Here is a 25297-nt window from a genome sequence, read left to right as displayed (position 1 = left end):
ATATGTTAAAACTTGAATTATACATCTACCTTAGTGCTAGAAGTTTACCACTTTGTTAGAATTCAGGCCTAATGGGATGATATATCTTTTTTAGCTCCACTAATTATCAATGGCCTTTTGTTTGCAGAAAACTGTCCATCTTTAAAAGGAGTTGATGGGGCATTGGAGATTGTGGGGGAGGGACAGGGGCTGGTCATCCAAAAATGGGATTTTTTTTCTTTTTTTGTATTTCATCAAAAGATTGTCACAAGAGCAGTATGGAAAATACTGAGGCCCCTTTTACACTTGTGTTGCAGATCACGAGTCTGAACAGGGTGCGATCAGGGTTTGGTCAGTGAAAAACTGACATTTTGCATCAGAGTTCAATCAGTTTTCAGTCAGAGTTTCTTCAGTGTCTCATTTTTTCACACACATTTTTGTGGCGTTTACTATGGGTTGTGCACGCATGTGAAAAGGACTCCGGAGTGTGTTCTATTTTCTCTATGGCAATTGATCAGTGAAAAACGCATTGCACTTGCATTGCACTTGCAAGTGTCTCAGAGTGCAATGCGTTTTTGATGCATCTCCATAGACTTGTATGGTGTGTTTTTTCACGTGTGTGACTTGCAAAAGTAGAGCAATGCGAGATTTAAACGCGCGTAAAAAAAATGCAAGTCTGAAAAATGTCAAAAGCATGCGCAGAACATGTGAAAGGGGCCGTAGTCTATCTATCCAGCTTTGTCAGACCACAATGTAAAAAATAGAACATGTTCCATTTTTTTTTTTTTTTTTGTGGTGTGGTCTCTCCATAGAAGTCTAAGGGAGTACAACAAATATGGTCTACATAAGTTGTTGTCCACTGAATATGGCCTGCTTTTGGGCCAGCTTCATATGGGCGCTGGTCATATGGGCGCTAGGCATATGGCCAGTTTACGGTGGCATATGGGTTCCATACGGGTGACACACAGGCGTTTTTTGGTGGCCAGAAAACTACCACAAAAACTGAGAGGAAAATGCATATGGTCATGTGCATGAGGCTTAAAAATGTCAAAGTCTGTTTTCAGCTATAAATAATGGAATAATAATTATGAATCAAGGTAATGAAAAAATTTGAGGGCGGTTTCCCACGTGCTGCTTTCGTTGTATTTTTAAATGCATCCAAAACGCAAGTGGAAGAGGGTTTGGCCAAAACACATATGCCTTTTTAATGAAACGCTTGAGTTTTGGATGCGTCTAAATACAAAACGAAAAACGGCACGTGGGCAACCGGCCGGAGGACAGGTGTGAACCAGGCCTTACCCCGCTCAGCGCCAGCGTTGCAGAACACATTAGTTTTACAAAACTCAGTGAACCACAGTTGTGTAAAATAAGTGGCGTGACGGGGCATGCTGAGGGCACTGACATTCCGCAGTGGGTTTTGTGACCTCCATCACTACTAATCATACCTATATGACTGTGCTGCATATGGACTAAAGCCATGTCCATGTGTGGTCCAGGTTACATGCTCTGTGTGCTGGCCACATTTCCCAGACTTGCCAAGTAGTACTAGCCTGAAGATGTGTGTACAGGACAGTAGATCTTTACGTCTTAAATCACACAGATCATTTGAGCTACACCACAATTGGTGATCTGACTGCCAAACATGGGGGCCCATGTATCATTGCATTTCTGCTGCCCATACACTTGTGTGTTCTTATCTCAGTCTCCGATACATAAGAACATGTGGGTTTTTTTTGGTGGCGTCAGTTTGCAGGTTTTGCTACTTTTTAAGCTCATGTATGGAAGTAAGTATGGGTCAGTTGTATTTCGATTGGCAACTAAAAAGTCTCGAATTTGCTCAAAAATAGGATGTGAAGAAGATGCAAAGAAAACATCTGTCTTGCAAAGCTACATTAGGAACACTGCAATAGACACTCACCGGTGAACTTCTTTACATGCGCAATTACCGTCAGTTAAAAGTTTTTTAAAAAATGTGCAAAAAGTCATGTCCCAATAATTCATGTAGATTGTTCAGAACTGTGTCACCCCTTCTTCCTCATAGACTGTTAGTAAAATCTTGTGTTTTTCATATGATTTTGTTATTAATTTGTTAAAGGGGTATTCTCGCCTGGGCACTCACATTCAGTTTGATAAATCTGCCATGTATAAACATTTCTTCAATTAGATGTTATTAAAAAATATGTTCCTGTGTGAAGATAATTTCTCATAAATGTAGTCCTTTTGTCCCTTAGAAACGAGATAGTTTCCTCGGATACGGCCACCTCTGCTAAGAGTGATTGCACAAAGAAACAAAAGGCTTTGGTATATGAAATGTCCGGGATTTACTACATGACCCACAGCCGTCCTGTGGTAATGATTGCTGAATCCTGGTGGTCAGGCAGGACTCAATAGCGCATGTCTGGCCACCGCTGCCAGTGTGACGTGGTCGTATCCGAGGAAGCTATCTCGTTTCTAAAGGACAGAATGACTATATTTATGAGAAATTATCTTCACACAGGAACATTTTTTTTAATAACATCCAATTGAAGAAATGTTTATAAATGGAAGATTAGTGAAACTGAATGTGAATGCCTAGACGAGAATACCCCTTTAAGTCTTATTTTGTTTATTTTGTATACGCAAATTATCTGTAATTATTTATTATACTTATTTTTACTAAACAGTGGGTGGTGAAGATAGTGCTCTTGGAGGGTTGGTTTCTGGTAATGTCCCTGTATTATGATTTTGGGCGCTTAAACAATGTTCTGATTGTAAATTTTGGCAGCCGTAGGGTAGAAACCCGTAAAGGGTTAAGAGCAGCAAGTATTTGATACGCTCAGGACACTCAATGGTTAAGTTTTTATGATTCTGTGGTTTGCTTGATTGGCAGCTCTGTTACATGCAGCCAATTGGAGAAAACCAAGCGAATCCCACGTGGGGTTAGCCGAGCTGTGATTGGTTGGTGGTGGCTTGAGCAGCCTGCAGGAGCCTGGACCCACGTGGAGCTGGCGGCTGCTGATTGAGCTGGAGGGAGGGGCTGCACCGAGCACCGGGAGACTGGGCCCGAGCGGACACCGGCTCCTCCTACCTCCGGGCCCGGTGAGAGCGGGGGGGAAACCTTGGGGCGGGGGTGCATGCTTGTTGTGTGGCTGGGATACACAGGGAGAGAGAGGCCTGTGGTGGTCGAGGGAGGGATCTGCTGAAGAGGAGGACGCAGGGAATGGGAAGAGGTAATATGGGGAGAGGGATTTGAGCTATGATCAGATGTGGGGCGTAAGGAAGAGTTGCATGGAGCCATGGAAGAGGATGTTAGGGGGAGAAGAAGAAGGGAGGCCAAGAGGGGGAGGGGGACGAGGCCAGGAGAGGACGGCACAAGTCTGGGGGCTCCCCACTATGGAGAGGAACAATGATGGGGCAAGCTTTATGTGTTACTGATGGCTTACTGTACTGCTTGACGAGTGTTACCCTCCATGTATGATCCCTACTCTCAATACTACTCATCTCATTATGTGTGATCCCTACTTTAGACCATTCTCTGTTTATACTGCCTGATTCCCACCATGTATGACTACTAGATAACTATTAGAATGATCCCTACTGTACTTAATACTCAGCTTATCAGTTTTGATCCCTGTTAGACCACACTGCATGATCCCTACCTTACATTATAGTTTTCAGTTAATGTATGACCCATTCCTTACCAGATAACTGTTATAAATATGATCCTTACTGTACATAACACATCTTATCACGTGTGAGCCCTACTATTGACCATACAGCGTGATCTACCTTATATTAGTCCCTTCCCATCCACATAACTATATATGTTATAATGTATTATCTTGACTGTAGCTAAAAATGTATATACTGTTAAGTTTTAGTGTCGGATCTCTAATCTACATAATTCTTACCTCTTACTGTATGCTTCCTATGTTGCATAATACTTAGCTTTTATTATGACCCCATACCTATATAATTCTCTGCTCTAAATGTATGATCCATCTCCAATGCAGATTATGAATTTGTAAATACATTTCACAATTTACATAAATAAGCTGGGTTTAATATGTTTAATTCTTAAATAACTTGATTATACTCATCTTATAATATAAGTTCCCTACCTTACATGATAACACATACATGACAATTTATGAGCCATATCTGGCATAAAAATTCTTAGAGTATGTTGTATACTTGGCTGACATGACTACAAAATAGCTTATATTGGATGATAACTTACACAACTAATACATGCATACAATGTAGGATTCCAACCGTATGTGACTAATGCATAAATTATAATGTATGATACATACCTTACATGACTAATGCTTTGTGTATAATGTATAATACCTACCTTACGTGACTATTAAATCGCTAAACATGTATGATCCTTGCCTCACTTGACTAATACATTGCTGATAACATATGATACCTACCTTAAGGGACATAAATGTACTACTTACATAATACATTATGTATAATTTGATGTCTACCTTACATTATGACACTTTGCTTATAATGTGAATACCACCATGAGACTGTCTATTTTACATGACCCTGCAGTTTAGACTTAGTTAAGACCTAAATTCAAAAGGCTCTGTTAAACCTTCTGTTATTAAAACAGTGCATCTTTTTCCCAATGGAATTGTGACAAAAAGTTCATTAGTCTTCTGCTGTACCTGCAGCTATGCTCTCTATTTTAGAAAAGCCCCGCATCAAACTGCTCTTTACATTAAGATACTGCATACAAAACATGATTCCCTTATGTTTTTGTTATTAACCTCCTACTTGTATGAATACTGTATATGGTATAGTTATTCTAAATAACATATGACAGGCCTACTGTAATTGTGCTGCAAGAAATGTTTTCACCTTGGTTTAAGGGTCTCTTCAGGCCGCCACGACTGTGGCATTGCATACTCATCAGGTTCTATAGTGTCACTGCCCTTTGTCTATCCTAAATAATTCTGCCCTGGAAATCCTTCCATCTTAGGATGGCCTGTTGTGTCTTCCCCCTACCTCCAGGGTATTTTATACACACACCTCTCTGTGTGCCTGCACATGTTCTCCACCTTTTGTTTCCATACCTAGTAGCTGATGTACTTACATGCAGTTTAATATTTGCATTAATGTAGCTTTTATATGTAAATCTTCTCTAATTTCTCCATATAGCAGCATTTTTTCATTCACTGAAAGGCTTTTCTTTTTGCAGGAGAGGTCCTTAATTCACTTTGAGACAAGCCTGACTACCTCCTGGGAAGATGTTTCCACAGAACAGACCACCAGTAAGTGCATTGTGGCCTTCTAGAGGACATTTGGGAGCTGCTGTTGGTTACCTATGAATGGAGCTGCTAGCATGTTCCTCCAGTTGCTTGTGCTTTTCTGGCCAAAGGTCTCTCATATGCTTCAGTGACATCAGGGTGATGACGCGGCCAATTGATAGGCACCATTTCCTAGAAGGAGTTTCTGGAACAGATGATATTTTAAAGTTTTACTTATCATTTACATGTATTTTCTTATTGTAAAGAAATCTCCTTTTTGATAAGAATTTAATGTGGTGGGACAATATTTTAGCAGCTTTTAGGGTATGTTCATGTGAGACTGGTACAGTGATATGAAAATTCTTCATAGAAAAACTTTTCATACACATTTGTTAATGTGCGGTCAACCTCTTATAAATTCTCTTTCGCTTTGCTGCTACTGTAAAATGCTGTGAAATTTCTGTATGTCACAGCTGTTCAGTCCTATGTGTATGTACTTGTTGGGTGAAAATACTGCAGTACCCACCAGACTGGCATATCCAGGTACTGTATGAGGTCACAGTCTGTTCTCTTCTGAACCATTCTGAACTCTTTAGTATGAGAAACTAAGTTGGTCAACAGTGTTATTTTAAATCTATATTTTTCTCTGGTTTAGTGATGAGGCAATGGAACAGAGTTTTCATGCAGTAAAATACAAATTGTATTGGTTATAGAATCCATCTCTTTTTGCAGTCTTCTGGACCTGTTGGTGCCATGTGAACAGCAATGTGGATTTCCCTATCAAATCAATTTTCACTTCGGCACATACCGTAATATGCACTAGTTGAGAGAAATTATGCCTGAAAGTCCATCCGTGAATGGAGCACCGTGTGCATGCATGGCGACACTTCTTAAATGCTGCTGCAAGCATTTTGTCTTGCACATTGCCGTGGAAGTGTGCATGTGCTTTGTACCCCCTTCACTTTCGGACACTGTTCCCAAAGGATGGGGGTTGGCAGTGATGGAGAGCTCTCCCTGCTGTCGGTCACAATGGTGTCCCCAGAATGAGCAGCAGAAATACCTGACAGGTGTTATGGAGCCGAAAAATGTCTGTATTCTTTTTGGCATTTCTTCAGCAGGAAATGGCGACTTCATAAAATCACTTTGAAGTTGTATTTTGCGTTTTTCACTTACAACTGTATATCATCAGTGATTTTTCACTGATGGCATACTGACTCTTTTTATTTCCTATTTTTTACTGACCATATATCAATGAGAAGAAAAATGCAACACATTAGTTTTTCACACCTGCAGTCTTCAAAAAAAAAAAAAAATACAGCATGCATATGTCACCCGTGTGCTGTCCATTTTTTTACTACAATATGCTGGGAAACTATTTATTTTTCCAGCCATTCTTTTTTGATTTTTCTTTTGTGGATGTGTAAAAAAATGAATGCCCTGTGGACATGAAAGAAAAGGATGCAGATACAATAATGGATGCAGCATGGCTTAAAAACAACATGTGTTTTTTGTGGATGTGAAATGTATACCTCCTTCTGAATAAACCCTTCAAGTCTGAGGAGCTGTGGTCGACCCGGGGAATGTGGCCCAGGTTTTAAGGCTACTGTCCCACGTTAACATTTTGATACCATTTTGTAACAAAACCAAAATGATCTGGGTCGCGGTCGATCACATATATGGGTTTGTAGGCGATTGCACGCGATCGGCAATCAGCTTTCGGACCCTCATTGCTGAATGCATGTGTTTGCATACAAACGCATATATGCGGTCGGCCGTGGCACGGCCAATGCATTTTGATTCCATTACAAAACTGAATCAAAACCCTGATGTGTGACAGCACCCAAAACTTGAATATGGCTCTCTGAATGAGCTGAATATCAAGCATCAAACCAGTTGTAATCCTTTAAGGCTCTCCCCTTGCTCATTAGACATGAACATGATACCTGTCCTCGCAGCTCTGCAGAGTTTTAGGAAGTTTGTGTACATGTCAGCAACCACTTTACATAGCTTTTACATATGCCAAACTTTTTTTTCCATGGGCAACAGTTTCTCCATGTTGTTTGTTTAGGGTTTCTTTATATACAGGCAGTCCCCGGGTTACATACAATATAGGGTCTGTAGGTTTGTTCTTAAGTTGAGTTTGTATGTAAGTCAGAACCGTATACTTTATTATTGTAACCCTAGTCAAAATTTTTTTGGTCTCTGTGACAATTGGATTTTAAAAATGTTGGGTTCTCATAAGAACCAGGATTAACAATAAATCTTAATTACGGACACCATTGATAACTGTTAAAGCTGTTTATTGTAGCCTAGGACTAAAGTACAGTAAATTACTAAAATCCAGAGGTCCGTTTGTAACTAGGGGTTGTATGTAAGTCAGGTGTTAAGTCTTAACTAGGGGACCGCCTGTACTTGGATTTATAATATATATATCAAACACACAACTACATAAAGCTTAATTGAAAAGGAATAGGTAATAGAACTGCTATTAGGTTAACTTCGGTAACATCTGTAAAACATGCCCTCCTTTTTTGTTTCCTGACATGTATGAATGTGGTGTATTGGGAATTCAACAGTTTAGTGGTGAGATCTATTACGAAAGGCGCAACAACCTTTATATTGTGGGGCTTTAGTTTTGCTCACCAGCTCCTGTAAACCATGACCCCTCTCAATACAACTGCTGTCCCTTTGACCGATCAACTACTTTATCTTCCTGACTGCTAGCATGATCACTGCTAGTGTAACTGTCCCCAGAGGGGGCTGGAAAGTGGAGCAGAATATCAAGTGCTGGTGAACCATTGGTTGTGGGTGACTGGTCATAGTTCACTGTCCCTTGGTGAAGCATTGCCTAGCTGAGCTTGGCTGGCAGCCAGTGGCAGTCTGATGACACGTGAGATGGTCTCTCTGGACAACATTAAGCCTCCTGTTACTGTAATTTTGTATATGCAATTAAATGAATCTCAGTCATAAGACAGTTCAGATTGGTACAATCTGGAACATACGTTTTCAACAATAAGGTCTTGTTGAAGAATTGAAGTGTTTTTGGTTTTGTAATCTGAAGCCCCTGATCTGGCTCTTTGTGTTGTGCATAGTTAGGCAATTTGGACATAAATTGGAGAAATTGAATGAAAAAGAATATTGCATTTGTTATCTTCTGGTTATATCCTTCTACTCATAAAATAAATTGTAGTTGGCTTTAGACCATTGCAAGTGGAATGGGAACAACCTTTTCGGCAAGAGCCCGAAGCAGCAGTACAAGTACGGCTGACTATCTCGCCCCTCTTCTTGTTGGCATAGAATTTTGAGCAGATGTGGCCCCACAGAGATCACTCTCCTTACATATATCCTGCAGCACTTAAAGGAAATCTACTATTTCATTTCATGCATTATGAACCATACATACCTTGAGAATGCTGTAGCTACACTGATGCAGGAACATATCTTGTTTACTAACTTTGCTGAAAAACAAAACAATTATAAAATTACGATAATGAAGCTTTGTTGCTTCTGTGCTGTGACTTTGCGCTTCTTGTATGTACTGCTCGAGAGAATGCTGTAGTCACCGTGTTATGCCCGACAGGCAGAAGTAATCAATCACTACACCATCACCCAGCTGCTGTACATGAGTAATCCAGTTCAGGTTGATTAGTCCTGTCTGGACACTTCAGGAAGCTCTGTGAAACATGCAGGCTGAACGTAATCCAGCTTTCCCAAGATCCTGAATGTTTGTTTGTTTTTTCAGCATAACCACTCAGCTCAGGGATTTTACAAGATATTCCTCGAGAATGCTGTAGCTGCGCTGATGCAGAAGCATGTTTGGTTATGATTTGGGGATAATGCATGAAATGGTAGATTTCCTATAAAGCAATGCATAAAACAGTGATGGCAAACATTGGTATGTTTTATTTCACGCCTCTGGTTTAATAAACATGAAAACTGATTGATGTCAGTAGAAAGTGTAGAATACACTGATTTTCTAGGTTGCTATTTGCATGGTTGAAAAGTAGAAACACACCTGTAAATTCTCTGCTGTGTGCCTATATCCTTAGCCTTACAACTTTTTTTTAACTTTTTTTTTTTTTTTTAAATGTGAAGACTACTACAACAAGGGAGTAGGTCATGCTTTCCAGTAAATGTCTGTTTAATTATCCATGTCACGACAGATGCTTTTTGCTTACATGTGTGTCCATGTATCTTTATTTTGTTGGCATAAGTACAAATTGGTGGTGAGTTTCATAGTTCGTTATGCTCTTGTTTCTGTCATTGTTCATATGCTAATACCTAATCTTAGGGTATTTATACACAAAGTGCAGTTCATATATTTTACAGTTTTGCAGGGAACACTAAATAAAACTAATTTGTTGAGGTATTTTGTAGAATTTTCTACAGGGCAAATAACAAAAAACTGTTCAGTGTGAATATAGTCTCACTCAGCCAGTCATAACAATTAAAGCATTGATGACTTTGGTTGTGACCAGAAGTTGTGGTGTTGGTACATTGAGGGTAGATTTTTGAGTGTAGGACTTTGCAGGTCCTGCATCTCCATTGATTAACATTTGTGGTTGAATTTACTTTCCTGCTACCAAACAGCCAATTCTTGAACTTGATGTGTTAATAGGAGGGAAATGAGTGAGGGTAAATATCTGTGTTAGGCCCCTTACACACGACCATATATAGCAGCTGTACGATAGCGTACGGACAGCTGCTAACATACAACTACCAGGGAAGTGCATGGCACAGTTGCTGGTTCATATGGCCCCTCATACATGTTGTCTATGGATAGGGGACGGTTGAGCTGCCCTTGCCCCTCCCCTTCTCCAGTCGGGCGTAATATACGTGTACGGGGCCTTCCTTTGAATAGGGGAAAACCAAGATGGTTGGATGAAGAGGTAAGGGGATCTCCAAAGCGACATGCATTGGTTAATACCTACTAATTGTACTTCCGTAGACCACTTTTGGTAAACTGGCAACATGTAACAATTTGCGTGTTGGAAGAAAAGGCTAACTGTCCAGTCTGATCCATAGGAAAGCCACCATAGCACAAATTGCTGAAAAAGTTACTACTGGCTTCTAGAGGAATGTCAAAATGCCTGCGGATCAGAACTTGCTAGGTAAAAAGCTGCCAAGCCACAGACCGTTCAGAGTACCTGACATCTGCCCAACAACATTAATGCCTACAATGATGACATGAGCTGGACCAAGATCAATGGCAGAAGGTGGCCTGGTTTGATTGGTGGTTTCTTTTGACCTCAAGTAGATTGCCAGGTGTGTGTGCATTCATTTTTTTGGTGAAGTTGTGGCACAAGCATGCACTATCACATGGTGGTGGAGGAAGGTGATCTTGTTACTGTTCTACAGCACAACTTTAGGTCTTGGACTTAATGTGCACCACTTCTTGAACCATTGTCACAGACCAGGTGTACCTCTTACAGCACAATAATGCACTTGATGGTGGTGATTTGTGTGGCATGTCCCGGGGGAAAAAAAGGCCTTCACCAAAAAGGCTGGTAAATATTACTAGCTTGCCCCAACCCCTTGGAAAGACACATGATTGTGTTACCTAGAAAATAATCCACAAAAACAACCCATAAATGTTTCACAATAGTGTGGCAACACTATAGTCGCCGGCTACAGGATTTAATCTAATGATGTGTCCGGTGCGGCAGTGGTAAGCATCCAGAGGCACTGATTGGAGATGGCTCGCTCTTGTTTTCTTAAAAAACGCCCGCTCCCCTCCCCCAGGCAGGTTATATGTTTTTGAATAAAGCCCTTTCTGTTTCTTACCATTTTCAAGATCTGTGTTTTCTGAGGTAAGATACAATATTAACATCAGCAAGCAGAGCTAGATCCTTGCAGTTTCTTCTTGCACCTAATGGTTTGTTGTCTGACTATTTCAAGTTGTCAGATGTACTTCTGTGGAAAACAGTAAGTTGTCTTCCTTTTTCAGGCATATGACTGTGTGCATACAGAATCTGTTCTAAATAGATTGTTTTCTCCAGACGCACTTGCAAGCATCAGTGGCAGCTGGAGCAGCTTCAGGCCCTCCTCAAAGCCTCAAGCTAACTTACCCTGAGACATTGGATCGTATTAAAGAGGAGTTTCAATTCCTTCAAAGTCAGTACCACAGGTAAGATACCAGATAATAATTTTATATGTACACAGTATTCCTAATCCTTCTGTTTTGTATAACTAGCATCTGCATTCCCACAGTGCAGGTCCAGGAAAAAAAGCCCTTGTCTTTATCGCATGCCTTACTATATAAGTAAAGCAAAGTCAGGTTACTGGACTGTTGCCATACAACCGTGCAGATCATTATTGTATGGTTTAGACCTCAAGTACACTACTGTAATTGCAGCCGTGATCTGGCCGCATCACTTCACGGCCACCATTGTGGTCTATGGCACGCGGTAACGGTGCGATTTAGGCTTGCCATGTTAAATAATGTTAATAAAGGCACTTTAATTGTATTACATTGGGAAAATCTATAGTAGTGCAACCACATTAGAGAGTTCATGTTATGACTTATATCCAGATTCCTGTGCCCCCTTGTTACTACATAGAGGTTTTACTGAAATTTAATTGTTTTGTAGTATTCTATTACAGGCAGTCCCCGGGTTACATACAAGATAGGGTCTGTTGGTTTGTTCTTAAGTTGAATTTGTATGTAAGTCGGAACTGTATACTTTATCATTGTAACCCCCAGCCAAAATTTTTTTGGTCTCTGTGACAATTGGATTTTAAAAATGTTGGATTGTCATTAGAACCAGGATTAACAATAAAGCTTCATTACAGACACCTGTGATAACTGTTATAGCTGATTATTGTAGCCTAAGGCTAAAGTACAGTAAATTGCCAACATCCAGAGGTCCGTTTGTAACTAGGGGTCATATGTAAGTCAGGTGTTCTTAAGTAGGGGACTGCCTGTATTCTATTACTCTTTCAATGACCACAGTATTTAGGTCTTTTGCTAATGGGCTTGCTTTTCTGTAATTTTTTTTTTTTTTTGTAGTTTAAAGATGGAATGTGAGAAACTAGCAACCGAGAAGACAGAGATTCAAAGGCATTACGTCATGGTGAGTTAACATGAGGTGGAACAGAACCCTTGTGTGGGAAGGTGGCAGGCTAGAGGAAAGCTGTAGCCATATTTTAACAGTTCTGTTATTGGGGCACTCAGTCCAGTTTATGCTTTTCCATGTGGCTATATAACTAACAGTCGATAACCTTCTTGTAACAATTAAGATCTGCTGCATGTGAATTTATCCTTACAGTTTACTGTCACTTTGAATTTCTGATATCCTAGTACAACCATTCCCTTTTGAGTTGACATATGAAGCCTGTACCATTATATCAGTATATTAACATTTTGGGCACAATATTGTTACATGCCCTTTTGAAGGCCACATGGGTTTTCTATAAGTGTCCTTTGACACTAGCTGGCATTATACAGGAGGCACACCAGGTGCCCACTAGAACAGCTTTATTAGATTGTATGTTGCAAGAGGTTTGAAGCATTGCAGAGTTTGATATTACTGTTTTCTTATTTCCTGTAGTATTATGAAATGTCTTACGGACTGAATATTGAAATGCACAAACAGGTAAGTCCCAAATTCTCCTGGAATGCAGTGTAGCATTTTGGTGCTGGGTTCAGGCTTATATTGTCTATTGAGTATTTTCCTCTCCGATTCTCCCCCTTGTGTACTTGTTGGTTCTCTTGCCATGGACCACACCTGTTTTGATTGTATGTTGTTTCTTCCTCCCACTCCTTCCTTCATCATGTTCTCCCTCCTCTCCTTGCTGTGGTAGCGGCTTGCTCATTCCTCATGCTGTGTGAGTTAAAGTAGCAGTAAATTGCACATTAATGAGCGCGGCCCTCCTCTCTCTGCAAGAAAGTAAAATCCATCACAGCCCCTCGAGGCAGCTTCTTCCCTGCCATACTTACTCAGTCCTGGCAGCGGTGCCATTAAGACAACAGGGAAAGACGTTTGTGTCTTGTGGTGTCCTCTCTTGTGTCCTTCATATAATACATCTCTCTCTCAGCTAGGTGTCCCCCCCCCCACTCCTCTTTATTCCTTTCTCGCATAAAAATTCTACTGTGATCTGGCTGAGTCTTTGTCATTAGTACTTTAATGTGGAATTGAATATTATTTCAATGAACACAGGTTTTCTTTGTTTTTTTTCTTCGAAACCTCTAATATAGCTGAAAAGCTTCTTGCTGTCTGAAAGTTTGGTGTATAAATTTATGCTGTGGATTCTTACATTTTGTAAATACTTTTATTTGTAACTAAAGGGGAATTTTATATCTGACCACTGTTGAGTTTTAGGAGGAGTGTGTAGTAATCTTCACCTCCCTGACTCCTATAATATTATGTGCCTTATCTTGCCACTGAAGTTCCTAAGCATTGGCTATTTAATATATTTGCTCAATTTTACATTGAGTATCCATTGGTTGTATTGACATGTGCTTGAAGATTGGTCAGATTTCAAGAGTGAAACACTAAGAATGCATACAGAAGGGCTGGGATATATGCTTACAAGAAAGGGGCATATACTGACAGGACTGGGCATAAATAGAGATAAGTATGCCGGACATGGAATGCACAAATGGATGATCTATATTGACAGGTTTGGATTAATGAACATCACACTTTTAAATGCTGTGAATATCTGGTATGGAAATATCCCTTTAACTCATGTCAAAATATTTTATAGATCTGTTTGTATTCTCTTATAGACTGAAATTGCCAAACGTCTGAATGTTATATGTGCCCAGTTGGTGCCCTTTCTGGCTCAAGAGGTAAGTTTGATTTTTGTGTTTTTGTTTTAAAATCTACCACTTTAAAATGGTCATTCTGACCTAAACATACTGTTACACAGCCAATGCTGGAGGCGTTTGTGATAAGGCACAGAAATTCACAGTTTCGAGAAAAATCGATTTATCAATAGGCATATGACCCCATTCGGCGCTCCTGGGCCTTTGACACAGGGCGCTTGGTCCCGATCATAACAATGCACGCGCCTTGCGGGCTTGAAACTTCACCCCCTACCCTCCCGAGCTCCCGGAAGCACTGGCGCTTGCACACCATATCTTAATTTCCCATGGCTGCGCATAAGAAGATACACTGCGCCTGTACCAATGCTCCCGAGAGCTTGGTGACGTCATGGCTCTCGGGAGCGAGGGGGGAGAAGGTTCACGCATGCATTGTTATGGTTGTGCCCTGTGTCAGGGGCCCTGGAGCACCAAATGGGGTCATATGCCTATTGATCAATTTTCCATCGAAACTGCGGATTTCCGTGCATTATCACAACCACCTCCAGCATTGGTTTACCTATCTCTGTGTAACGGTATGTTTAGGTCAGAATGACCATTTTAAAATGCTAGATTTCCTTTAAGTGCATGTAAGGTGTATGTGTGTGTGTGTATATAATATATATTTTTTTTAAATCCTAGCATCAACAGCAAGTGGTCCAGGCAGTTGAACGAGCTAAGCAAGTGACGATGGCAGAGTTAAATGCCGCCATTGGGGTACATTATATTTCTGCATCATTTCCTTCCATCTGTATTGTTGTTCTGATTGGTGAAGAGCATGCATGTTTTCCTTGTTAATTCCTGGTTAATAATGATGGTCTATAACCTTAGTTGGGAGGATTGACTTCAACTATTCATATGCTTAACATTTTAATGTTTACTCTAAATTCTAATCCAATTTTTTTTTTTCTTTAATGTTATCATTCTCTGTGCAAACTACGATTACGAATAACAGCACCAGCTACAAGCTCAGCACCTGTCACACCATGCACCTCCTATTCCACTAACACCTCACCCATCTAGTTTGCAGCCTCCCAACTTGGCTGCTGCCACCAGTGCCTCCAGTCTGCTGGCCCTTTCTGGTGTTCTTGGCCTGCAGTCTCAACTTGCTGCAAAAGAGGGACTTACTGACTCAGACCACAGAGGTAAATGAACTGTGAATAAAAATTAGCATAGTACAATTGCCTTTTCTCTGGATATCTGTTGTATTATCTATTCCCTATCCGTTCAATTTCAACCCTCCAGGGACTCTGCTTAATGGACCCTCTAAACATGAAATGCCACTGAGCCCGTCACTGACTCGCGTGGGGTTTATGTGTCAAGACGGGAAGCAGAACTGGAGTTTTCGGAGATTACCAGAAACTGGGCTCAGATGTTCAGATTCTGGATATTGTGATATGGCTTCTGTTTTGCCCCCTTGTGACAAAACATATACCCATACCTCATTGTTTGATTTGTTGATGATTAATTTGTTTAAAGGAGTTCTCCCAGTAAGATTACTTAAGTCCGTTCCATAGGTCATAAAAAGATAAGTGTTTGGTGCTACCTCTGTTACCCACACCTACGTTGGGAACAGAGGTTCACCACACCCCTTCCCACTGCCCTGCTGAACTGAATGGGTGCCACACATGCACAGCCACTCTCTGTTTAACTCAAGGGAATGCTGAGTATATAGTCCCCGCTAATGGCTGCTCATAAGGGGGTCGCCTAACTTAGTTCCCAAAACAGATGTGACCCGTATCTATTGTCTGTGTATGAAGTATCCTGTGGATGTCATAAATAATCTAGATGGTAAATCCCTTTTAACCTGCCTTGCTAGTGTTACGTTAATTGTATATACAATATTCAAGGTGCCCAGACCTATATTAAAGGGGAAGGTTTAGGTAATAATAGGTTTGCCATCATTATATCTCTTAAAAATTGGGGCCATTAAAGCCCAGCCCTCTATAGGTTGAGTAATAAAAAATACATTTTTGCTTTTTCTTTTTGAATGTGAGGGGATGTGTAATTTTGGCATGTCAGTGGTGTCTGCAGGAGAAATGGGAAGATCTGTAAAGATGATTGAGATTTCTCAGTGGAAAAGATGATAAATTAATAATCTTGACTAAAATTAACCAGATCTTTTCCTTTTTCTCTTCTCATGCGTTTCCATGGAGACAGACAGAGACCCAGGGCCTGTAAGTATAGCACTGTACTGTGTGGGCTTTTTGTGTTTGAGGGGATGTGGGGGATTTTGTCTCCCTGAGATATGAATTGTAACCCTGAGAACATGGTCTTGAATTTTGGGCTTCTTTTAAGACTCAAATGTATAAGATATTGAGTTTTGCCAGAAAAATACCAATTTTGAATAACATAATATGAAGATTAGCTGATATTTATTAAATGTATTCGGTGCGGTCACCTGTCACTATAATGATGCTTTTCTATGTATAAAAAGGAAAGGTTAGCTTTTTCATTTGCATTGCAATTTTTTTTGGAGGACCAGAATTTTATAGCATGTATTCATGTTTTAATAGAGCTGTGTTACTCTTCCAAATGGGGAGCGCGTGCGAACATTATCAGATTACCTGAACAGCAATAAAAAACGAAAAACAGAGGAAAAAGATTTTGGAACAGATTATGTAAGTTCTGATGCTTGTTTGTACTATAATCTGGTATGGTATTTTGACAGGAACATATCTGTTCTCTGGAATATCTGTGAGATAGTAATTAGCATGTTATGAGTGTACGGAGGTCTTGCTTGTTTTCAAAACTTCACATCATAGATTTTTCTTGTCACCAATCTGAATGAGAAGAAAAAAAAATGTCCTGTTTTGCGGGTTTTTTTTGTAGGGTAGCGATGCAGACCGTAGTGAAGACAATCTTGTGGTGGATGAGGCAAGTTACTTTATTCAGTTTAATCTTCCAGTATTAAAGCAAATGCTAGAAAGCTACAATAAGCATCATTTATCGTTCCAGGACCCTGCTTCACCTCATAGTGTCCACTCCTACTCCTCGCGAGAAAATGGTGTGGATAAACCCAACCTACAGAGAAAGGACCCTCCTCCAGCAAGTCCAAACTCCATGACGTCCTCTAGCAGCGTGTCCCCCTCCAGGAGCAAGGATCTTCCCACGGTACTTGCGTTCTGACCACAATTGTACATGTTTAATATTACTGTGCTTTGGCAATCCCAAATCATAAACTGCCGTAACAATCTAGTGGTCTGTAGCTAATGTTTAGGTTTCTCTTATAGCAAGTAGAAAAAGCTGGGACCCCAGGCCTGAAGTCTACCACTCCAAATTCCCAGAGTGATATGAGCACACCTGGTCCTAGCGGGGCTAGTGCTTCTCAATTCCGACCTCTCTCCAGTAAACCTGCTATTGATCCTCTAGGTGCGTAGTGAATATTTGGGGGGGTGGGGGGAGGAGGGGTTTAGTCATCTCTAAGTTTGTGTCCATTGTAATCTTTATCTAAATTGTTTTACAGCTTTAGGACTTCGGGCTCCTTTGGGATCACAGGGTGCCTATCCAGCAGCGTTTAGTATTGCTCATCCTTCTGTAAATGCTGAAGGAGCTGGGGCCTATGCTGGTCTTCACCTCATGTCTCCACAGATCAATGGGGCTGCTGCTGGGACATATGGAAGATCCTCTTTAGTAAGTGAATAAATTGTTAAATCTTAAAGGAAGGTCTCACCAGAAAATTACCTGATCTTAAAACCAGGTTTTTATGTTAAATGTATTTAAAAAAATGTCTATTTAATAAAAACCATGATATACTGCAGTCAACTCAATAAATCCAAAAAAGATGCAGTGGGCCGGCACCGTGTTAAAAAAACAAGACAATGGGCGCAAGTCTTCTAGCGGGGTCTGACGGGGATCCCAAACAACGGTATCAAACAACTGTGAAGCAGCACTCCATAAAATGAAAGAATCAAGTTTTTTTTTATTCCACCATAGTGATGCAACGTTTCACCTGTTCAATCAAGGCATTCTCAAGCAAATTGACAGTCTCCATAATCATGGACAGAAAACGGAAGGAAATTATCAAAAATTTATAAAAAAGTTTTATATTTTTCTGTTACCTGGGTTCAACGAGTCAAAACAAAAATTGGCACCATTTCCCTTTAATACACAATTAGTTACAGATGATCTTTACGTATTGCTCTTGCATTATATGTCACAGTAGTTTAATATTTTCCCCTTGCTATATATATTGAGTCATTTCTTAATGTTACATAACTTCTTTGTTTTATAACCCTTGTAGGTTGGCTATGACCCCCATGCACACATGCGAAGTTTGGGAGCTGCTATTCCAGGAGCTGCATCTGGAAAACCGTGAGTGCAAGTATTTTGTTTTCTTATTTTCCCCCCTTATTCCTTGTCTGAATTTTTGTGCTTGGGAAATAGTCCATAAAACTGGGAAAATGTCACAAACACGTTATAGTGGATTAAAAGTAGAATACACATTGTAGGATGTGTGGGAAGGCTAATGACTAGGTCTAGACTAGCGGTAAAGATGCAGATTAAATTGTACTGTGAATTCACACTTCTCACTAGAATTACCTTGTGTTATCTCGTATGTGACCATTTGGTGTGTAAGAATAGAAGCACGAGCCAACTGCACCAGATATTCCTGATCAATAAGGCTTTTAAGAAACCACAGTTTGCCTCTTATACTTGGCCTATATCTGTACTAAGTGACCTAAAAGCCACAGACGCTTAACAGTGACTTAGAATTCTGTTTGGCTGCTAATTTCCACATTTTCTATGTCTTATGCTTAACCTTTACCTCCCCTGTTCCGTTATCGAGGTGACAAGTATTTCAAAGCTCAGTATTCTATTGACAGATTAATGTGTGGATGACTGATGACACTGTGGTTCTGTAGTAGTTTGTTACTATTTTTTTTTTTGGCAAACATATTTTTTTTTATAGTAGTGTTCAAACTCTTTACTCTTGCAGAGCTTACTCCTTCCATGTCAGTGCAGATGGACAAATGCAGCCGGTCCCCTTTCCTCCTGATGCCCTCATTGGTTCTGGGATCCCCCGTCACGCTCGCCAGCTCCATACATTAAACCATGGGGAAGTGGTCTGTGCTGTGACCATAAGCAACTCTACGCGTCATGTCTACACTGGAGGCAAAGGTTGTGTAAAAGTGTGGGATGTTGGGCAACCAGGCACCAAGACTCCTGTGGCACAACTTGACTGCTTGGTAAGAACCTGCAAAGTTATATTCAACATCCACACTCCACATTAGGCAGGTTTTTTTTACATTTCTGACCACATGTAACATTTAAGTCTAAGGATCTGTTATGTAGTACCTACACCACACCACCAACAAATCAACTACTAATGATCTATCACACCATAAATAATTCCAGTGCCTGGAAACTCCCTTTAAAGAGGACCTTTCACCTCTTCACATTTAGTAATCTAATTGATTCTTCACAGATTCAGGGGCACTTTGAATTTTCTTTCCTGCTCCCATGGTTGCTGAGATCAGTACAAATATTTGGCCATTATAATCCTCTCCACTATAATAGAGGAGGTGCTGGACTGGAAGCGGGGGGTGTTATGTTTGCCTATATGAGACTTTCTCGGTGTAGGAGACCACCCCCTTTTCCTCTGCACCCTCTTCCTCTGCTCTGAGGTGGAGAGGTTTACAATGGTCAGATACTGGGACTGATAGCTCGGCAACAGTGTGAGCTAGAAAGAAATTTCTAACTGCTCCTGAATCTGTGAATTAGCGTCGTCATTAAACTTAGACAGATGCTTAATGGCGAGTGTTTTACAGTATGAGACAAACATATTTTTTCATTGTTTTACTCCTTTACAGAATCGTGACAACTATATCCGCTCCTGTAAACTTCTCCCAGACGGTCGCAGCCTTATTGTTGGGGGTGAGGCTAGCACTTTGTCTATATGGGACTTGGCCTCCCCAACTCCAAGGATAAAAGCAGAGCTCACCTCTTCAGCTCCCGCTTGCTATGCTCTTGCCATTAGCCCAGATGCCAAAGTCTGTTTCTCCTGCTGCTCTGATGGCAACATTGTAGTGTGGGACTTGCAGAACCAGACCCTTGTCAGGTGAGACTTAACAATATCAGTATATATCAATATCTTTGGTAATGTGCCATGGAAAATTCCATCAAATCTTCACACGTTCTATAGAGTAGGAGGTGCAGAATAAATTCATATATAGGTTTGTGTTAAAAGATTTTGTGAAAGTGTTTTTTTTTTTTTTATAAACCATTTAGTCATGGAGGTAGGCCTATCGATGTACTCTCTCTATATATTAATGGATAAATTACAATGTCACCCCCACTTAATACAAATATGAGATTAGCATTTGCTTCCTTTTTTTTTTTTTTTTTTTTTTTTTCCTTTTATAGACAATTCCAGGGACACACAGACGGTGCCAGCTGTATAGATATTTCCCATGACGGCACCAAATTATGGACTGGTGGTCTAGACAATACAGTTCGCTGTTGGGACCTCAGAGAAGGCAGACAACTCCAACAGCATGACTTTAACTCTCAGGTACTGAATTGAACAGGTGGAAATGGGTGATTTTATATTGGTAATGCAAACTTGACTTAACATTTCTATCCCCCCATATAGATCTTTTCCTTGGGTTACTGTCCTACGGGTGAATGGCTTGCTGTAGGCATGGAGAGCAGCAATGTTGAAGTATTACATGTTTCCAAACCTGATAAGTACCAGTTACATCTTCATGAAAGTTGTGTTCTGTCTCTGCAATTTGCTTCCTGTGGTGAGTTCTATTAGAGTAGTTCTTGTAGAAAATGTTTGTTTGTTTTTTTTTGTTTTTTTTTTCATCTTTGTTTGTCATCTTCTTGTTGAAAGACATGCATGCTCAGTTGAGCAGTACATATTTACTAGGTGGCTGGGGTCAGTGGTTTGTTGGCCATACATATTCACCCAACAAGAAATTTGTGTTTCTGTTTTTTAAATGTACAGAGAGACTAATCCTAGCTTATTTATTGCAACTTTGTATGTGGACTTTGTAGTTTGAAAGGCCAATGTACCCATTATAATTATTAATAGTCACAGGTTATTTTGGGAGATAGCCATGTCCTGCCTACAGGTTGGCAACAAATGAAAAGGCAGATTTTCTTGGTACATTTAATAATTGGCTAATACAGGTTGTTTAGTTTCAAACCAGACCTCATTTACAACAACTGACCTGTATGTGGAAAGTGAAGCATGCGATTGAAAAAGCCTAATGCACGTACACTGTCTTGCCATTGATTCTGGGGTACTTGGAAATTTCCTTACAGCTGTTGCCGCTTGTGAGAAATCTGCCATTAAAGGGGTTGGCCACTTTGCATGTGTTTTGTATTGCATGTGTAAGTGTGGGGGTAGGATATTAATTTACCAATATCCATCTAGTAATATTTCTGCTCCGCTTTCTTGATATGTAAAGTGAAGCCTTCTGTCTCTAACCTCATCAGCCACACATTCCTGACCATAAAATGGCCGCAGATGGAGGGTCATCTGTCCATGAACAATCGCCCTGCCATGACCTTATGATAGCATTCAAGAGTATAAGATTTTTTTTAGAAATTACATGACCCTCCATCTGCAGTCAACTTATGGTCAGTGTGTCTGGCTGATGAGGTAAAAGACAGGATATATCCATAAAGCGGTGCAGAACTTTTCATAGATGTATATTGGTAAGTTACCGTTGTTTTAGTTTTTGATCAGTGATTCTGGGTGGAGCAGAAACCTGGTCATGCCTATATAACAGTAAGGAAGTTAAAATATTGACATTGATTTCTCAGGAACAGTTGGGGGCTACAGAATCCATACAAAAATGACTATTAGTGGTTTTAAAGAGGTGAAAGATCCTTTTTTTTGTGCTTTATAGAAAGATGCCACTACTGCATATAAGAATTGTGTGATCCATTAGTTTCTGTAGATATCAATCAACCATCTATCTATCTGTACATATGTAGTTAAACACAGTAGTTTGCGCATGATTAACATTGCTGCTTATATCTTTTCAGGTAAATGGTTTGTAAGTACTGGCAAAGACAACTTGTTAAATGCCTGGAGGACACCATATGGAGCCAGCATTTTCCAGGTGATTGATCTTTTAATAGATAAATATAATGTGCTTAAGATTAGTGTAAATATGGCATTGGTATGGTGTTTAGTAGCTCTTTCAGCTGCTATTAGTAGAGGTAATACTTTTTACATTAGGTTTATGTACATACTAACTTCAGTGCCACTTATAGCAAATGGGATGCTGAAGCTTTAAAGAACAAAGTCTTCATAAAGTGTTTTTTTATGTCCATAAGAGGTTGACACAAAACGACATATATTGTCTTGAAAGCATAAAAATGAAACCTATATCTTGTAGATCAATACATGTTGGTACACTAGCACTACACTAAGCTAATATCAAATACTTGATACATTGCCATTTTTGTAATTATGTGCCGAAAAATGACACCAATACACTTGCTATTCAATCCACCTGTAAGAATGCAACATACTGTACTGAGCACATAGGTCATTTTCACCTAAATATATAAAAATAATATTAATCAAACTGAAAGTGATTATACTGTACAATTTTGCCTTCTAAAGTTTTATCACAATGAAGGGTTATTAAATTATATTGGTGCAAAACTTATTAATGTTTGCTTACGGATATCTGAAATTTCTGCTCTTCTGTAACAATTTCTGTTTCTTTGCAGTCAAAAGAGTCTTCATCCGTTCTGAGCTGTGATGTTTCCACTGACGACCAGTTTATTGTCACGGGTTCTGGTGACAAGAAAGCCACAGTCTATGAGGTTATCTACTGATGGCGTTCATCTTGGGTTCCTCTTCTACTGCACGAACCCACAAAGGGTGATCAATTGTCCTTTGGGTTAGTTCTGTTTTTAGGTGTATATTTTATCAGTATCGGCCAGCGTGTATTTAATAATAAAACTGGAGAAAATGAGTGATGTACTTTTAAGTTTCACTGGTTTAACCAAAAATAACAAAGTTTGAAGGCCTGAAGATCAGGGGCTTAACAAAGGGCACACATCTTCCTGAAGTAGTTGGGGGCTCCCTTTGTCACTAAAGGAGGCGCTGGAGCCAGCGCCAGCTTCTTGTGGGTTGCCTTTTTAACACAATCCTGACTGGCCCTGTAATAAGTGTTTTTCCATCAACTGCACATGATGGTGTGCAGGAGGCCTTGGGCTCCTTTCAGGCGGCCGTTATGGGGACTGTGATCTGGTTGCATGATATGTGACCTGCTGACGGCCCCTAAAGACCTCTGGGGCTCCTGGTCAGGACACAGTGAGCGCATGGCGATCTTCTGTCTATGGAGGCCTCCTCCTCCGGACCCTGTGCTGGCCTGGGACCATGTCCAGGCAAGCACACTGCTGTGGGAATGCGCCCTAACTGATATTTCCCCCTCTGACCACGATAGCACCCAACCAGGGAGGGGTGTTTTCCCCCGGGGACAGGAAACCCATAACTTTAAAGGCGCGGCCCCACCTTCATCCTTCAGTGGTTTCCTGCCCCTAACTGGGACCCAGGGATCCTCGGTGAGGTTCCCACACATGGCAAAAGGGGGAATGGGAGTTTCAGGTACCCCGAGTGGCCGTGAATCGATCTCCGCCGAAGGCTTACCGCAGTAGGGGTGATCCCTCGGCAGGGGGGAATCTGGAGCGTTGTGGGTTGCAGCCGAAGTCTGGAGGTGTGGAGGAGCTCCCAAGCGTCCCCCATCATCAAAAAGGGGGTTGTGAGGTGGAAAGGAGCTGCCACTGCTTAGCGCCGTAGGAGCGCGTCACTTAGCTGCCATCTGGTCGGCTTAGCTTCCTGGTAATGGCGGAGATCTGCATCTCAGGCCCACTTTTGGCGAAGACCGGAAGTGGGGCGGTAGTTGGCGTCCAACGTGACTATGACGTAAGAAGGCGGCAGATTCTAATTGGAGATCTCCCACAGCATTTTCTGTGTGTATTCTACACTTGCAGCCAGCCACAGGATCTATTCAGTTCGTCTGCTGATGTGCTTCGGTCAGAGGACCTGGAAAAACAGCTTTTTTTTTTCTCCATCATATCTAGATGAGTTCGGATGAAGGGTGATAGAGATTTGGCGGACACCGCTACGGCAATTGCAGTTAGTTGGATAGTCCACTGAGTCTGATGGTCTCTTATGTGATTTTTTTTTTTTTTTTTTTTTTAATATAGAGGGAATAGACGGATAGTGTCTAATCTACTGCTAAAACTAAGAATTGTGTATGTAGAATTTGTGGAGATAGCCTTCCTAGATTCTCCAGGCACTTCTAGAGTGTCTGATTACCGTATTTTCCGGGCCATTAGGCGCACCGGAATATAAGGCGCATTAGTCCGATGCGCCTTATATATGTAATAATTCCATATATAAGGCGCATCGGACTATAAGGCGCGGGGTCCGGGGGTGGAGCGGAGACCCGACGGGACGCGACGAGAAGAGACGCGGCGACGCGGGGAAGGTGAGTGAGGAAGGTGAGTGAGGAAGGTGAGTGGGGAAGGTGAGTGGGGAAGGTGAGTGGGGAAGGTGAGTGGGGAAGGTGAGTGGGGAAGGTGAGTGGGGAAGGTGAGTGGGGAAGGTGAGTGGGGAAGGTGAGTGGGGAAGGTGAAGGATGGCAGCGGACCATACTTACATAGGTCCCCGCTACCGGAGACAGCAGATCTCCAGCGGAACTGCAGACCACGCGGCAGAAGTTGTTCGTGCCGCGTGGTCTGCAGTTCCCGCTGGAGATTTGATGTCTCCGGTAGCGGGGACCTATGTAAGTATGGTCCGCTGCCCAGCGCCATACATAGGGCGCACCGGACTATAAGGCGCACTTTGGATTTCCAAGGAAATCCAAGGCTTTTAAGTGCGCCTTATAGTCCGGAAATTACGGTATATGGACCCTGATTCTGGGGAGCTATCGTCGAATTCAGAGAAGGAAGATAAGTCGAACAGACCTCTGTTTCTAGCGGAGAATACAGACCATTTAATAAAATTGGTCAGGGCAACAATGGAATTAGAGGACGAGAAGGAAGACCGTTCAGTGACCGATTTCATGTTCCAGGGATTAGGAGAACGGAAGAAGTTTATTCCCCATTTATGAAAACAAAGCAGAGTGGAAGAAACCGAAGAGGAAGATCTTTATTCCCACGTCTGAGAAGGAAACTGACTCCTGGGACAAGGCGCCTAAGGTGGTCGTAGCCATTTCAAGGGTCTCCAAGAAGGAGGCTCTTCCAGTGGAGGATATAGGGGTACTTAAAGACCCCGTGAACAAGAAAGTGG

The 25297-nt window shown here is 41.1% G+C and overlaps 1 protein-coding gene across 6 annotated transcripts; it reads left to right on the top strand.

Moving 5' to 3' along the window:
* Positions 1 to 2910: 2910 nt before the first annotated feature.
* Positions 2911 to 22973, top strand: LOC140064165 (transducin-like enhancer protein 1). Of its 6 annotated transcripts, none has more exons than XM_072110777.1 (22): positions 2911 to 3057; positions 5174 to 5246; positions 11121 to 11147; positions 11222 to 11349; positions 12232 to 12295; positions 12773 to 12817; positions 13954 to 14016; positions 14671 to 14745; positions 14984 to 15173; positions 16189 to 16205; positions 16545 to 16649; positions 16861 to 16905; positions 16987 to 17142; positions 17262 to 17400; positions 17495 to 17661; positions 18272 to 18342; positions 18968 to 19217; positions 19842 to 20089; positions 20395 to 20542; positions 20624 to 20774; positions 22030 to 22106; positions 22726 to 22973. In XM_072110777.1, exons 2-22 carry the CDS (start codon positions 5223 to 5225, stop codon positions 22831 to 22833), a joined length of 2298 nt encoding a protein of 765 aa, XP_071966878.1. In that variant the 5' UTR covers positions 2911 to 3057; positions 5174 to 5222; the 3' UTR covers positions 22834 to 22973. The 6 variants fall into 6 exon arrangements, with proteins under 6 accessions (XP_071966878.1, XP_071966896.1, XP_071966915.1 ...); XM_072110814.1 differs by lacking the exon at positions 11121 to 11147 and adding an exon at positions 10248 to 10487 and having other exon boundaries at positions 2938 to 3057; XM_072110787.1 differs by lacking the exon at positions 2911 to 3057 and adding an exon at positions 3077 to 3188.
* Positions 22974 to 25297: the final 2324 nt, after the last annotated feature.

The sequence above is a fragment of the Engystomops pustulosus genome, chromosome 1 (genome assembly GCF_040894005.1).
Source record: "Engystomops pustulosus chromosome 1, aEngPut4.maternal, whole genome shotgun sequence".
Taxonomy (NCBI): Eukaryota; Metazoa; Chordata; class Amphibia; order Anura; family Leptodactylidae; genus Engystomops; species Engystomops pustulosus.
Note: the sequence above shows the minus strand (reverse complement) of the source record. Positions and strands in the feature narration are given on the sequence as shown.

Coding starts and splice junctions, on each gene's coding strand:
- LOC140064165 (XM_072110777.1), top strand. CDS start 5,223: ATGTTTCCACAGAACAGACCACCA. Junction 18,343..18,967: donor GGAGCTGCATCTGGAAAACC/GTGAGTGCAAGT, acceptor TTACTCTTGCAG/AGCTTACTCCTTCCATGTCA. Junction 20,543..20,623: donor AGCATGACTTTAACTCTCAG/GTACTGAATTGA, acceptor CCCCCCATATAG/ATCTTTTCCTTGGGTTACTG.